The sequence below is a fragment of the Pelodiscus sinensis genome, chromosome 1 (genome assembly GCF_049634645.1).
Source record: "Pelodiscus sinensis isolate JC-2024 chromosome 1, ASM4963464v1, whole genome shotgun sequence".
In the NCBI taxonomy this organism is placed as follows: Eukaryota; Metazoa; Chordata; order Testudines; family Trionychidae; genus Pelodiscus; species Pelodiscus sinensis.
Genome location: NC_134711.1, coordinates 63653427 through 63668868, shown reverse-complemented (window position 1 = coordinate 63668868; position 15442 = coordinate 63653427). Strand labels below are relative to the sequence as shown.

Sequence of the window (15442 nt, the reverse complement as noted above, 5' to 3'; positions counted from 1 at the left end):
CATCAGATCCCTACTTACAAACGGGGTGAGGCAACCCCACACTAGCTGCTTCCCCCCAGCAGACCAGGGAGACGCAAAGCTAGCACCCCTCCCAGCAGACCAGGGAGATGTGGAGCGGCTTTTCTCAGCAGACACCTCAGCTTGAGAATAAAGGACTGAGGGAAGTGAGGTGTGGGAGAATAAAACTGAGCTCTGGAGAAATGTTTGGCTAGAGTTTCCCCTACAATATGTACCAGTTCCGACTTACATACAAATTCAACTTAAGAACAAACCTACAGTCCCTATCTTGTACGTAACCCGGGGACTGCCTGTAATACAATAATTAAGCCTAGTTCACTTACACTTCACCTGTATGCTACCTATAGTACCAAGCAGGAGGTCATGGTTCCTTTGGTTCCCACGCATAGGAACGCCATGCACTGGGGTTGCTGGTGTAAAGGGGTCCATTACTTCTACTTACATTAAGAGCAGGATCTGTGGGTCAGTCCTGCTCCCTCCCTCCCACTGATTATCTTTTCTAAGCCTATATTTATACTCAATTTGGTTGTTCTAGTAATATCTACAAATCAATTGCATATTGTATAAAATACTTATTATGCCAGTATTTGGGGTACATCCAGGATGTTGCAAGACTAAGTGCTTAATTAACAGTTCTATGGGTGTGTCTGAAATTTTTCACTTACCAAAAATGGGATATATCAGTACCAGGTTTCTCCCAATGTTCTTGGCATGATTTCCCAGTACTTTACAAGTTTCGCACGATTGTGCAAGCACTCCTGACTCTCAAAGTCCCCCTCACATCTTGGCCTGGTCTATGTGCACCAGACTTAAATCAGGCCTGGGTTTGCTTTGTTAGAAATCTGCACTTTGGGCAAGACAGCCATCGTTAGTCCAGTCAAGGAAGGGCTGGACAATGCAGACATTATTCTACTGGTCAAGATGGGGTTGTCCAGGCTCCCCTAGTTATGAGCATGCAAGAAACAGGGATTTAAATGAAACAAAATCTGTCATTTTCTCTTTAGTGGGCAAAACCATACAGGTTTAATTGGACTACTCGGTGTAGAAAGTTAAAAGTATGCTTAAGTCTTTGCAGTTGTGCGGGGCTAATATTCTCTAGTGAACATCTAAAAACTGTTAAAACTTAAACAGTAACTTTTAAGAAGGGCTTCTTATAGGGGAGGGGAGCAAAAGGGGAAGAGGCAAACCTAACCAAGCAAATGTTGTCTCAAGGACATTTTACGTGCATGCAGCAACACATGACATAGCTTTTCATAGCAGCTAGCTGGTGTTCTTTATGGTTGTGTATACACACAACACATAAGTACTTTCTATTTTAAAGTTGCACTGTTTACATTCATCCTCTTACCATTTTTTTCCATTAAAAATATTTGTTTTCTGTTTAACTCCTTGCCTGTTTTTAAGTATATGAAGCACCCCTGTTGCAGAGGCAAGAATATTATCCACCCTTTGCCAGTGGAGAAACTGAGGCAGCAGCCATCCCTACTTGCCCCGACTGCCTAGTCTCGCACCCAGCCCCTTTCTCGCCCCTCCCCATGTGTTTGTGGACTAGCTTTCCCTTTGGAGAAGCGGGCGAGAGGGGGATCAGTGGGGTGCAAAAGCCCAGCCATGGGCTGGTCAGAACGTTGCAATCAGGGGCCGTTTCGAGCCACTGCGCCTCCCACTAGCCCGCTCAGCCAACGGCCACGCCAGGGACAGTTTGCTGGGCGTTCAACTGCCTCGCGCTCTCCCTAACCCGCCCCACGCCGCCCGGCGGCCGCCAGAGCCTCGCGCTTCCTCGGGGTCAGTGAGGGCGGGAGCGACGGACCCTCCCCCCCCCTTAGGGCGGGCCTCGGGGACCTGAGTGGGCGACTCCTACGTCAGTCAACGGGCCGGGCACGTCCCCCGAGGGGTTACACTGCCTCCTGCCAGGGCTGCTGAGGTCGGCTCGGGAAGGGGGCGGCAGCGCTGTGAGGCGGCGGCAGAGCCATGCGGGTAGGAGCGCGCCCCGGGATGCTGCTGCCGGGAAGGGTGGCTCTGCGCTCGGGCCTCCCGGCTTGAGGGGACCGGCCGGCTTGAGCCCGGCGTCTGGCGGGGGCACAAGGTGGCGCTGAGTCCCCCGAGCCCGCGGGCCGTGGCCAGCGGGGCCCCCGTGTCACACGGCGCCTGTTTGCTTGCAGGAGGCGGGCAGCCTGTGCCTGGCGCTGCTCTTCCCCGCCGTGCTGGCGCTGGACTTCGGCTACCACCACAGCGAGGCGCTGGGCGCGTTCCTGCAGGAGGTGCACCAGCGGCACCCCTCCATCACCGCCCTGCGCAGCGTCGGGCGCTCCGTGGCAGGTAGGCAGCCCAGACGAGAAGTCACAGTGCGTCTACACATGCTCCCTCTGGTGTCATTCGTTCACCTCTGAGGAAGGGCGAGAGGGGACCGTGTCCGAGCAAACCGCACCTTGGCTTGTGACTTCTAGCCAAACCCCACTTCATGCTGAGCCCAGTGCTCTTTGCCTGGGAGCAGCTGCTCTGCTCGGGTGTTTGCTGGGGAGCTAGCCGTGGTCTGCTTCCGTCTCTCTGATGTGTGTGTTTACATTTCCCATCTCAAACGGTAAAGGAACACCCCTTGTCAATGCAACATGTCCCATAGTGTGTGTTCAGCCAACCTCTCCTCTGATGGACTGCCCTGAAGTTAGACGTTTCCTGGCTACCACTTCAACAATTGAGCTGAATCCAGTGTTTTTAAAATGGGTCTAGGTAAGATGTCCAAACTGTTGAATGTCTAAGCCAGTCAGGGCTACAGCCCTGAAACTGTAATGTGCATTTTGTAACTTATGGATAACTTCCAAAGATATATGTTCTTCTGGGATTCACCCACTAGTCTAACAAATACAAGACTGACTGTAAAATAGTATTACCTGCTAAAATCAATACTATAGCATTTCTCATTTAACAGGCGCTCTCAAACTCCTTGGGGAAAATATAGCTAGTTACAGCTTGAGGTTTCTGCCTTTATTTAGCTTGTTTTGTATTTTAGATTTCAACACTTTTTCTAAGATATACATAGATGTGCCTAGGCTTTTTGTTTAAAGACATTTTGAAACTCAGTTTTAATAAGGACTGAGAACACGGACATTTATACACATCTTCTCAAGCGTAATGAAAAGAAATGTATGTACTGTACTTTTTACTTCATCAAGGAATAGTGAAATTACTCTTAAGTAATGTACTCTTAAGATGAGGAATTAGATTTTTGAGAAACATCTGTTCACATAATCCTGATTAATCTGTTTTTGCTTAAGCAAGAGCTCTTGTAATAATGATCAGATCTATGTTCTAGATAAAGTGTCATCACTATAGGCAGATTAACATGAACAACTGTAGTAGCTAGAGCTGCTCTTTTATGTAGGGTAAAAAGTAAAGATAAATGTATGACTTCACATTTTGTGACTAGAACCGTACTTGTCTGAAGGAGAATTTGATTTTTAAAGTAGTGGGGCTCTTCTGTTTTGGCTAGATATCAATCATCCTTGGTATTAACTGTGAAAGCAGCTGCCAGACCACTATCTCCCTCTGGATTTAAATAACCAGTCTTCAAGTAATGAAGAGGGATCAAACTAAACAGAGAATCAAAGAATTCAGAGATGGACGAATTCTAATAGGTCTTCTAGACGATCTACTTCAACAGAAGTTTGTTCCCAAATATTAATGATAATTAATACTGACATTTAAATATCTTCTTGAGGGAGCTTAACTGTTAAATATAGGGCCTATTTCACTGCCATTTGTGGACCCCACTGGCTTCTGTATGTAAAAACTAAAGCTGAATTTGGACCCTTACAGAAGGCTAAACTTTTCTAGTTGAAGTGCTTAAAATATGGTCCCTAAATTAATATGTAGGTACATGAAAAATATGATCCCTTTATTTAGAAGGGCTGAGTACCCACAACTCCTACTGATTAAAACCCAAAACTAGAAATGCCCTTATCCTTTGTCAGTGAGCAAAGCCATACCAAAGATTTTGGCATCCGTTTTTCTTGCTTTGCTTTTGCACAGGGGAGAGGTGGAAGCTGTGTTCTCAGGAGCACCACTTTGTTCTGCCTATTGAACTTGCATCATGCAAAATGAAAAGAGAAACACTTTGCTCCCTGCCCTTCCTAAGCACTTTAAGCAGAGTAGTGAATGGAGTAGCTGGGCACTGAACAATTTATCAATACCACATAAAGAAGGGTGAGATGGAAAAATGAAGCTGAGAAAGGAACCTTGCAGAAGACCAGCAGTGTTTCATTTTTCATCAACCACGAGTATTTGGTTGAGTGTATGAGGCGGGTGAGGAGGAGGAGTATCTGGGATTTGGAGGAGAGAGAGCAAGAAGGTTCCTCCTTTTTCAGCATCCAGCAGAGGATCTTCTCCCATCCCACTCCCACTAATGACAATTAGACATCCTCCCACATGACTGCAAATAGTTTACTGGCTTCCAGAATGCGGAAGCTAAAGATTACTTTACCCCTTCACGATGTCACTGGATCACCAAATAACACCTGGTACACTGTTCTCAGGCTTCTGTTAAAGCAGCCCTATCAAAGGAGATGGGACATATATATACTTTTAAAGTTTATCACCCTTTATATACTCAACAGGATTCTGGGGACAGCTAAAAATAAGTATCAATTTTCTTCCCCAACTGAAGAAAACAGTCAAGAGATAATTATAACACATTAAGGTCCATGAAAGACTAAAAAATTAGTTTATTATGAAAACACTAGCCCCGAGCAGTAGATACACTAAAATTAAAAGAACAGTATTACATATATACCATCTGCATCTCACCACTTGAGCTAGTGAGATTTCACATACTTGCTGAAATATAATCTGTGTTGGCGAGAAACTGGGAATGAATGACTTGGGTTGGATCTCTGGATTGCCTTTTTTGTTCATTTTCTCTGAAGCACTTGTCATTGACCAGTGTTGGAAGACAGGAACTGGGCTGAGTGGATCATTACTCTGATCCTGTTTGGCTGTTCTTATGATTAATAGAGCCCTGCACAGATACAAAAATGTGAAGCAGCTGCCAATCAACGTCTACCAGAATCAATGTGCATCCGACCCACTGTTTGCTAGGTGTCTTTTATGTGTATCCACACCTGCACCCTCAGTAGCAAGACATCTCATGAGTGCTAGCGAGGAAGGGATCGAAGGGGAGAAATGAGTGTTATAATTTTTTTTAAAGAGAAGAGATTGCACGAGGGTGAGGTTTTGGGTTAATGGAGATACAGGAGCAGGACCTCAAGGAGAAGGGGCAAGGGCTGGGGGAAGGGGTGCCAATTGTATGCTACTCTCAGGGGCTCATGAGCAAAGGTAGCGGCAGTGTGTGTTGCATCTCTGCAGGACAGAAGGGCTCCAGTCCCGGTGGCCAAGGGTGGATTCTGCTGTTCAGGAGCCAGCAGTTTGGGAGGCAACTGCATCCAATCTCCTGTCTGCAAAAATGGTCTATGGATATGAAGTGTGTATTTCTGCAGATTTGAAGGGCTCTACTAAAAAGTCTATCTAAACATATGGTTCTGTACAATGTATGCTAAGACCTTATACCAATCTGGTAAAAAAAAAAATAGGAAAACAAGATGAACTAATACGGGGAGGGAAAAAAGGGAATAATTTTCATGCTGTCATTCAAATACAGGGCTAGAATTTTAACATCTTTCAAAAGTACAATGACTTCATTAGTCACTGTTAATTCTATCCTCTTCTGTGCAAAATCTGTCCTGGTTTACATTTCCTTCAATACAGTTTAAGTCAGTAGATTTGCATGAAATTTAAGTTAGTTGAGAATTTGGTGTTTATGCTATGATTTTTAGATCAGCATGTGTCATTTTGTATTTTATAAATTAGGTTTAAGGGTGTAACCATTATTTATTATTATTATTATTATTATTATTACCTTATTTTAATATTTATATATGCAAAGGGACAGAATGAGGACCTGGCTTTTGGAATGCTGACCTGAAAATCAGGTTTTAAGATTACTATCAAAGATGTCTGTGTAAAAGTGACAGTTTCCTAATTTTTAATTGCTCTATGGGCATTTTTTTTTCTATGTTTACAATACAATTAGTGGGAACTGGTTTAACAGAGGGGAAGCTTTAACCCATTATCTTTGTTGTCTGTTTACGCTGAATAAAACAGATTCTTCTTCCATACTTAGCACTGTTTCGCTTTGGAAAAGAGAGCTAAGTTCTATTCTGTCTCTAAGATCAACAAAATTATTTTCTGAATTCTGATTGCAGAATTTTTTTACTGGTGATGAGAAAGTAACAATCTCTGTTCTAAGTCCAAAATTGATTTTTGCAGTACATGTATTTGGAAAAGTTCCATCTGACAATCTGAAAAATTATATGGTCATCGGCATCGTTAATAAATACAAAACTTCCAGTGGAATTTTTAAGGTGATATATTCTACTAACTGCTATTTATTTATTAAATAGTTACATAGTTTATTTCTATAAACATAGCTCTTATGCCATTTTTCTGCTGCAATGCATTAACGTTCTTATATGATCTTTACATGACTGAGAGAAGGAAGCCAAGGTTATAGCTATTATCAATGTTCCTTCTAATCATTTTCATGCATGTGTGTATTTTCCAACCATGTGTGGAATAACTTTTTTGTGTGTACCACTTGTAGAAACAGAAAATCTAATCGTGGGTGCTCTGCTAATCAGCTTGGTGTCATTTAAATTTATCCCGAGTGGCTGCACAAGCACACAGCATACAGGGAACACTAACTATTATCCTAGGATTATTTACTGCATCTTTGATTGGGATTATGAAGAATATTTAAGTGTAATTAAGGCACCTCTCTTGAACAGAGTATTGACCAGCTCATGAAAGTTCCACTCTGTAGTGAATTCCACATGATGCAAGGGTCCATACTCACTGAGCTCATCAAACGGTTGGAGTCATAGTGACTAAACAAGCGATGTGTCTTCTTTGTAGGGACTGGTTAGTAAGGTTAGACATTATACTTCTTTAAAACAGGAATATGTATAAAACAGTAATATCACATTTCATACACATAATATGGCCAAAGTAGATATTGTATCTTAAACTTACAAAATGTACTTCTAAGCACATGCATAAAAAACTTTCCATGCTAAAGAAATCAAGAAAATGATCCAATATTAAGGACTTTGGCAAATTAAAGAAATCAATGAAATTTTCATTCCTTCCCTCTGCAAGCAGAGCAGACTCAATGTGTTTCTGGAACATTAACAGTGCTTTTGCAGTGGTGTAGCTGTGTTGGTCCCAGCTATGAAACAAAGTTGGTGGAGTAATATCTTTTATTGGACCAACTTCTGTGGGTTGAAGGTACAAGCTTTTGAGCAACACAGAGCTATTCTTCAGCTTATACCTCCCACCAAAAAAGTTGGTCCAGTAGAAGATACTTCCTCATTTACCCTGTCCCTAACAGCAAATCTGAGAGGCTAGTGAGAAGAATTCTAGTTTGAGAAATGTCTGAGGACTGGAAACATTAAATCTGAGGGTTGTGCATTTTAGCTGATAACCTGTCAATATGAAACAAGGGGAGATGGGATTTAATGAAGATGTACGTAGCAGAAATACCAACATTAATTCCATCTAGATGTAAACTAAAAGCCAGCAGAGACCACAGTACACAAATATCATCCAAGGAACTCTTATAAAGGAGAGGCAGTCATATTCAGTACAATCTGCAACTTTAGTGTGGTCTTCAAGTATAGCTGTTCAGATCCAGGGCATTTCATTAATCCTGTCTGAAAGTTACTTAGACATGGATAACTGTGGCAAGACCCACATCAAAAGAAAGGTCACAATCTTTTCATCAAAAGTATGTATGTTTGTGGCTGGCCACATTAGGCATGTAATAGTGTAGTTGATTAACCGATTAACCAATAAGCAGAAGATTATAGGTTAATGCTATAGGCTACACACATGCATTTACACTCTTCCTCCCCCACTCCTTGTCAGTAAACTTTTTAGCAGGCTGGCTTGCAATGGGTCCAGGACCTACCCCTTCTGCAACTCTGCATTTAAAGTGCATTGGGTTCTAAGTGGGTAGGCAGCCTGGCTCAGTTCCTGCTCACGCTGGGTCTGGGAGCTCAGATCCCCCTCTCTGGACAGGGGCCGCTGCCACCCCATGCTACTGCCCCTGTATCAGTGCACTGGTTGCCAGCCCCACCTATGGGTACTATAGAATAGTCAAGTAACCAATAAGAATTCATGAGGTTACTCGGCTATTCAATTAACTGATATTTAACATCCCTAGGCCACATTTTTTCTTATGTGCCAACACAGTTACCAGAGACCTAATTGGAACCCTAGATAGCTCACCTTACTAACAATGCAAACTCCCTCAGTTGAATAAGCAAATACCCATAGCAGGTAACAAAACTGATGTTTTCCCAGAGTTGGACTTGTAGCCCCAATCCCAGGAAAGCTCTTGGAGACCTAAAAGACTTCACCATATGGATCTAATGAAAAGTAAACCAAGCTGAGTGCTTTTTGCATATCGATCATCTAACAGCTCAGGTACTCCACCTTTCCCGTCATCCCTATGGCTTTACACACAGGCTACGTCTAGACTGGCATGATTTTCCGCAAATGCTTTTAACGGAAAAGTTTTTCCGTTAAAAGCATTCGTGGAAAAGAGTTTTTAGCTGTCTACACTGGCCCTCATGTGCAAAAACATTTCCGGAAAAGGGCTTTTGCCCGAACGGGAACGTCAAAACATTTGCGCAAGAAGCACTGATTTCGGACAGTAGAACGTCAGTGCTTTTGTGCAAAATCAAGCGGCCAGCGTAAACAGCTAGCAAATTTTTGCTCAAAAGCAGCCGCTTTTACGGAAAAACTTGCCAGTCTAGACGCAGCCACATGGAATAGGGCTCTCACAAGACAGAACTTATCACACATGTAGGCTTTGCAGCCAGAAGAGTGGTGGCCTCTGTATTGTCAAATACAAAAGTATCACTCCATCTAACCTTGTCAGTATCAGCAGACATGTCAAGAAAACCTCTTGATCAATGGTATCCAATGCATACAATAAATTCAAAGGAATTAGCATGGGGTATGCGATACCTGTTAGGCACCAAAAGGAGAAAATAAACCAGTGAGATTTGGATTGTCTTCGTTATAGCCAGGTCTAATTCTGTATTTAAAGGGTTGTAGAATCTCAGGAATGCAGGTATTAGTGGAGCTGACTTGCCTCAGCTTTAACAATGATCTTTCCAGAAAAAGCTAGGTTAGAACGAGGTGATGACTGGACATGTCAAAATTTTACTTTTTAAGCAATTGCTTGTTTTAGAGCTACTGGTACCATTCCTTCCCTGAGAGTGTTGTCTGTCTTCACCAATAATAGATCCACTGTTTCTCTGCTTTATTTTTAGGACGGCTTTGAAGGGTATACAAGTTGACACACATTGCATGACAGAAAACTTATTTCCTCCTAAAACAATGAGGAGTCCTGTGGTACCTTAAAGACTAACAGATGTATTTGGGCATAAGCTTTTGTGGACAAAGACCTACTTTGTCAGATGCATTTCTATGGAAACCATAGAAACATGCATAAATACATGGAAAAAAAGTAAGTTACTTTATCAAGTGAAGGGCAGCTACTAACTAGGCTAAGTGAGTCAGGGTGGATGCAGCCACTAGCACAAACACATTGTAAGTGGCAATAAAAAGGGGTCAAACAAAACACTGTTTCATTGTGCTCATAATAGGGTTTTGTATCCACCTGTTGTTTCCTGATTTTTACACTAAGTTCCTCATTCTAAAAGTTTACAACCTTTTTGATATGCATTTGTCCACAGTCTGGCACAATTGATTCCTGTTCCATGACTGGAGATCCTAGGTACTACTGCATTATACATAGCAGTATTATTGGATAGTAATGAGAGAGTAATTGCCCCTTTTTCCATCTCCATAAATAAATATACCAAAAATCAAAACCAAATCTAATGTTGACAGAACTCAGCAGTTTTGTCGACGGCTGTAAACCTCATTCTATGAGGAATAACACCTTTTATCGAAAGAGTTCTGTCGACAGAAGGTGTTATTGCATCTACACTGTCCTTTGGGTCTACACTGTCATGTTGACAAAGTGGCTTGCTTTGTTGACAGAACTGGCTGTAGTCTAGATGCTCTTTGTCAACGGAAGGTTTGTTGACAGTACCTGTCGACAAACTTCTGTCGACAAATGCCTGTAGTCTAGACATATCCTAAGGTACCACAAGGCACACTGGGATTTTTTTTTTTTTTTTTTTTTTGCGAATACAGACTAATATATTGGGTGGTTAATCTAAAGCCAGTGCCTGGGCCACAGTGGCCACACTTCTATTTTTAGGCACAGATCAGCATGAGTATGTCTACCCAATATAGGAAATACATTTTGCAGCTGCTGTATAGATGTGCCCATAGAACAAGACCCTATTGTGCTAGTCACTGTACAAACACAGAACCAAAAAAATAGTGCCTGCCCTAAATAACTTCCATTTGGTGTGTGTGATGTGTATAAAATGTTTCTCTATAGCACTCATTATTAAAAGTAGCTAAGGGTACGTCTACACTACAGCGTTAATTCGAGTTAATAGTTAATTCGAATTAAACTAATTTGAATTAACACATCTACACACAAAACCTATTTTGAAATAGCGTGTTCATACTGAGTGGATCCTGAACCGAAGTTAAGGCTGGCCAGAACCAGTGCCGGCAGGGCATCAGGTTAGGACTTAGTGTGTGGGGCTGTTGCCTGAGGCTAACTGAGCTCAGTGCTTAAAGGGACCCTACCTCCACCTCAAACAGACAGTTCTCAGGGTTCCCTGCTTGCTTGTCTACCTCGATGAGGGACAGCAAAGCAGTCCTGTCTTGGAGTGCCCACACTCAGGACACCACAGCACTCGGCCACATGGAGCCAGAGCTTCCCCTGGGCACGCCCATGCGTCTTGTGGGGTCGTTGCCATCAGCCCAGCTGCACTTGCTGCAGGCTGCCATCTGTGGGGTTCATGAAGGGGCTGTCAGGATCCAGGAGGCCCTGCAGGAGAGCGTCCACTCCGAGGAGCCCTCAGAGCCAGCATGGTCCTCCCCACTGGGGGCTCATGGCCCATTCCTCCCTCACGTCCTTCTACTTACCCCTCCCTAGCCCCCCTTCCTGATGTCAAACAAAAGACACGTCTGTTCAAAAATAGAAACGGGGTTTATTAAACAAAACTGGGGGGGGAGGGGGATGAACCGCTGGGGAGACTGGGAAAAGGAGGTGGGAGAGGGGAAGAGAGAGGGTGGAAGAGGGGAGGGGGAAACCTGGGAGGAGGGAGCTGGAAGAGGGAAGCAAGGGGAAGAAGGAGGAGGAGGGGAAGCTCAGGGCCCAGGGTTGGGGGTCTCACCGGACCAACTTGATTTTCATGCAAACCTGCTCCTGGGTTTGCATGTGGCCTTTGATGGCCAGGCTGGCAGCTATCCTGCCATAGACGGCCGCATTCCTCCATCTAGTGAGGAGATCATGGACGTTGGGGACATCCCCCCCCCAAACCTGAATAAGGTCCATGATCTCCACCCTGGACCAGGAAGGCACCCACCTTCTCTAGCTCCTGTCAGGCTCCTGGGAGCTGACAGACTGTTCCTGGGGAGTGGTGGAGGGCTGGCTGCCAGTGACTTGCTGGCTCATGTTTTGGGGCCACTGGGTCAGGGGCCCCGGTGGCCACTGCTGGCTCTGGGCTGGCAGACTTGGAGCTGGCACAGGCACTGTGGCTTGGGTCTACCCCTTTAAAGGCTCCGGGGCTGGGGAGGAGAGTAAGTTTTCCTGGTTGTACCCAGAGTGGCCACCAGGGCTCCCTGGGAAAGGCTGGAGGCCCCCTATTTTGAATTAAGTGTCTACACAGCGCTTAATTCAAAATAGCTGTTTTGAATTTTGCATTACTCCTTGTAGAATGAGGTCTACCAAATTCGAATTAAGTGCTCCGCTATTTCAAATTAATTTCGAAATAGCGGTTTGCATGTATAGATGCTATTAAAGTGAATTCGAAATAATGACTTTTATTTCAAATTAACTTTGCAGTGTAGACATACCCTAAGTGCTGTGTCTGGTGAAAGCTCCTCATGAGACCACAACCTCAGCTATTGCTGATATGTGTGTGCCTCTTAAAAGCAGATTATTTTACAAGATCTTTAAGACTGATCAGTATGAATTTATGGCTGACTATTAAGGTATTAAAAAAAAATCCAGAAGGAACAATGCCAACCAAGAAAATGATGCAAATCTTTTCTCAGGGATATGTTGTGTTTTCACATTCCTGTATAATAGAATCTTGCCTTCTGTTGTTTCATTTGACTGCTTAATACAGATGCGGCTCTTCTCTCCAGTTACTGTTTTTTTCATAGCACTTCTCCCTCCACATTTATCTTGAGCTGCTATTTCACAGAACTAGTTAGACATGACACAAGACATATGGACATAGTCACTGAGGTTTACAATATTCATTCTAAATGAAAAACTTTACACATCAGTAGAGTCTGCATCAGACCTTCACTAAAGTGGGGCATTCTACAATTTGGCTGTGTCTAGATTGGCATGATTTTCCGGAAATGCTTTTAACGGAAAAGTTTTCCGTTAAAAGCATTTTTGGAACAGAGCGTCTAGATTGGCACGGACGCTTTTCCGAAAAAGCACTTTTTGCGGAAAAGCGTCCGTGCCAATCTAGACGTGCTTCATTTCGCGATCGGGGCTTTTTTGCGGAAAACAAATCTGAGCTGTCTACACTGGCCCTTTTGTGCAAAAGCTTTTGCGCAAAAGGGACTTTTGCCTGAACAGGAGCAGAATAGTATTTCCGTAAGAAGCACTGATTTCTTACAGTAGGAAGTCAGTGCTTTTGTGGAAATTCAAGTGACCAGTGTAGACAGCTGGCAAGTTTTTCCGGAAAAGCGGCTGATTTTCCGGAAAAACTGGTCAGTCTAGACACAGGCTTTATGTTTTAGTTGAACTTTTGCCCACTCTTCTTGAGAATATGGCTCTCCTGATCTTCCCTTGATCCTGATATTTTCCTCTAGCTTTCCTCTCCTCTCCCCTCCCAGCTAGCACTGATCTGGTTTTTGTGGCTTACAAGTGTATGTGGCATACAAGCCCCTGTTTACAGATACCAGATAATACATAAATGTTAACTTAAAAAATGGATATAACCTTTTATGAAATCTAGTCGTGATGTATTGTGTGTGTGGTGGGAGAAAAAAGAAACAGTGGGGAAAAAAGACCCTTTAAAGCTTGTCTAGACATGACTAAAAGGTGAAGTTTTTTAAAAATATATTTGTTAGCTCTTTGAAACCATTGGCTCGAAGCTGGAATTCACCTATACAAGCCACAGTAAAATACCACTTATCATATCTTCACCTTTTAAGACCTATTTGTTACAACACTTTAGCTAATAAATTTTAAAATATACCGTTTAATCATATATTGAAAAGTACTGAGACATTTAATTTGATTCTTACTAACTTACAACTATAATTTTCTAGGGTCTATACATAGACCCCCGCCTCCGTCAGGCAGCACCGTGCGGCGCCCCTCAAAATTGGGTGCCCCGGGCTGTTGCCTGGTCAGCCCGTAGCTTGGGCCGGCTCTGAGTGACTATAATAATTTGACCCAGACACTTGTGAACTGCTAAGGATAACAAATTCTGAGAAATACAGGGTTTTACCTCACTTCCATAGTTTCATGACATTTAATAAGCATTGATAGCCTATCAGTATGACTAAACCTTTATATAGGCATGATTTATAAAGGTTACATTTGTTTGTGTCCTTCTTGATCCTAGTGAATAAAGCTGATTAAGAAATTTATCCCCCTTCTCAAAATGTGAAATAGTTTTCTTTTAATTTTGTGGTGAGGATGGTGTGTAGAAAGCTTTAAAGTTTTTTGATTTTAAGGTTTTGACAAATGAATTTTTCCACAAATGTTATTATTTTTGTCCTTGAAAGTCCAGTTAAAAATGGAAAAATGTAGTTGAATGTTGAAATGACTCAAAACAAAGTATTGACTCATATTTAGCTTGTGGTTCACAAGCTAAATATGAGTCAACAGTGTGATGCTGTTGCAAAAAAAGCAAATATGAATCTGGGATGCATGAACAGGAGTGTTGTGAGGAAGACACAAGAAGTCATTCTACTGCTCTACTCTGTGCTGATTAGGTCTCAATTGGAGTACAGGCAGTCCCCGGGTTACGTACAAGATAGGGACTGTAGGTTTGTTCTTAAGTTGAATCTGTATGTAAGTCAGAACTGGCATCAGCCGCTGCTGAAACTGATCAGTTTCAACAGCGGCTGAATCTGGACGCCAGTTCTGACTTACATACAGATTCAACTTAAGAAACCCAGGCGTCCCCAAGTCAGCTGCTGCTGAAACTGATCAGCGGCTGATTCAGCCGCAGGACAGCGGCTGTCCCGCTGCGGGCGTGGTCCAAGGCTTTGCTCCCCGTCTCCCTGCAGACCAGGGAGACGGGGAGCAGCTTTTCTCGCCCCGGAGGACGGGGGCGGCGGACCGCGGCGCATCTGGGCGTCCCGCTGCTCCCGTCCTCCGGGGCGAGAAAAGCCCCGTTCGTAACTGCGGATCCAACATAAGTCGGATCCACGTAACTCGGGGACTGCCTGTATTATGTCCAGTTCTGGGCACCACATTTCAAGAAGGATGTGGAGAAACTGGAAAGGGCCCAGAGAAGAGTAACAAAAATGATTACAGATGACCTATGAGGGAAGACTGAAAGAATTAGATTTGTTTACTTTGGAAAAGAGAAGACTGAAAGGGGACATGATAGCAGCTTTCAAGTACCTTCAAGGAGGAAGGAGAAAATAGATGACAGCACAAGAAGCAATGGACTTAAACTGTAGTAAGGGAGGTTTAGGTTGGCTATTAGGAAAAACTTCCTAACTGTCAGGGGGGTTAAACACTGGAATAAGTTGCCTAGAGAGGTTGTGGAATCTCCATCTCTGGAGATATTTAAGAGCAGGTTAGATAGACATCTATCAGGGATGGTCTAGATGGTATTGGGTCCTGCTGTGAGGACAGGGGACTGGACTCGATGACCTCTCAAGGTCCCTTCCATTTCTAGTGTTCTGTGATTCTGTGATAATGGGAAGCATGTCCACTTATGCTACTTGCAAGAGAAGATTGCAATTGTTCCCTTCTAAATATTGAGATGCAGCATGTGTATCTTTATCCAAACAAGATCAGCCTCTATGGGCCATCCTTCGATACTGAAGATGGGGGTGACTACAGGCCATATAGTACTCTCTAATCTTCATTTGTCCCACAGACTATACTTTGTCCATCTTGTGTAGAAAAAGTAATACTGTTCCATTGACATAGAAAAAGCAATACTGTTCCATCAAGCCTAAAGGAACAAAAAACCTAGCCTAGCAAAAACAAATCATGCCCTTCTAT

The 15442-nt window shown here is 43.3% G+C and overlaps 1 protein-coding gene across 3 annotated transcripts in view; it reads left to right on the top strand.

Annotated features, from left to right (window-relative positions):
* Positions 1 to 1806: 1806 nt before the first annotated feature.
* Positions 1807 to 15442, top strand: part of CPM (carboxypeptidase M) — an 80262-nt gene continuing 66626 nt past the window's right edge. Inside the window, exons 1-3 of one of the 3 annotated variants that reach the window (XM_006121581.4) lie at positions 1807 to 1992; positions 2178 to 2334; positions 6334 to 6428. In XM_006121581.4, coding sequence (XP_006121643.1) covers positions 1987 to 1992; positions 2178 to 2334; positions 6334 to 6428 — 258 coding nt within the window. In that variant the 5' untranslated portion in view covers positions 1807 to 1986. Of the gene's footprint in view, positions 1993 to 2177; positions 2335 to 6333; positions 6429 to 15442 lie in introns of those variants that run through there. The other 2 variants (XM_075931535.1, XM_025183885.2) reach the window with 2 other exon arrangements.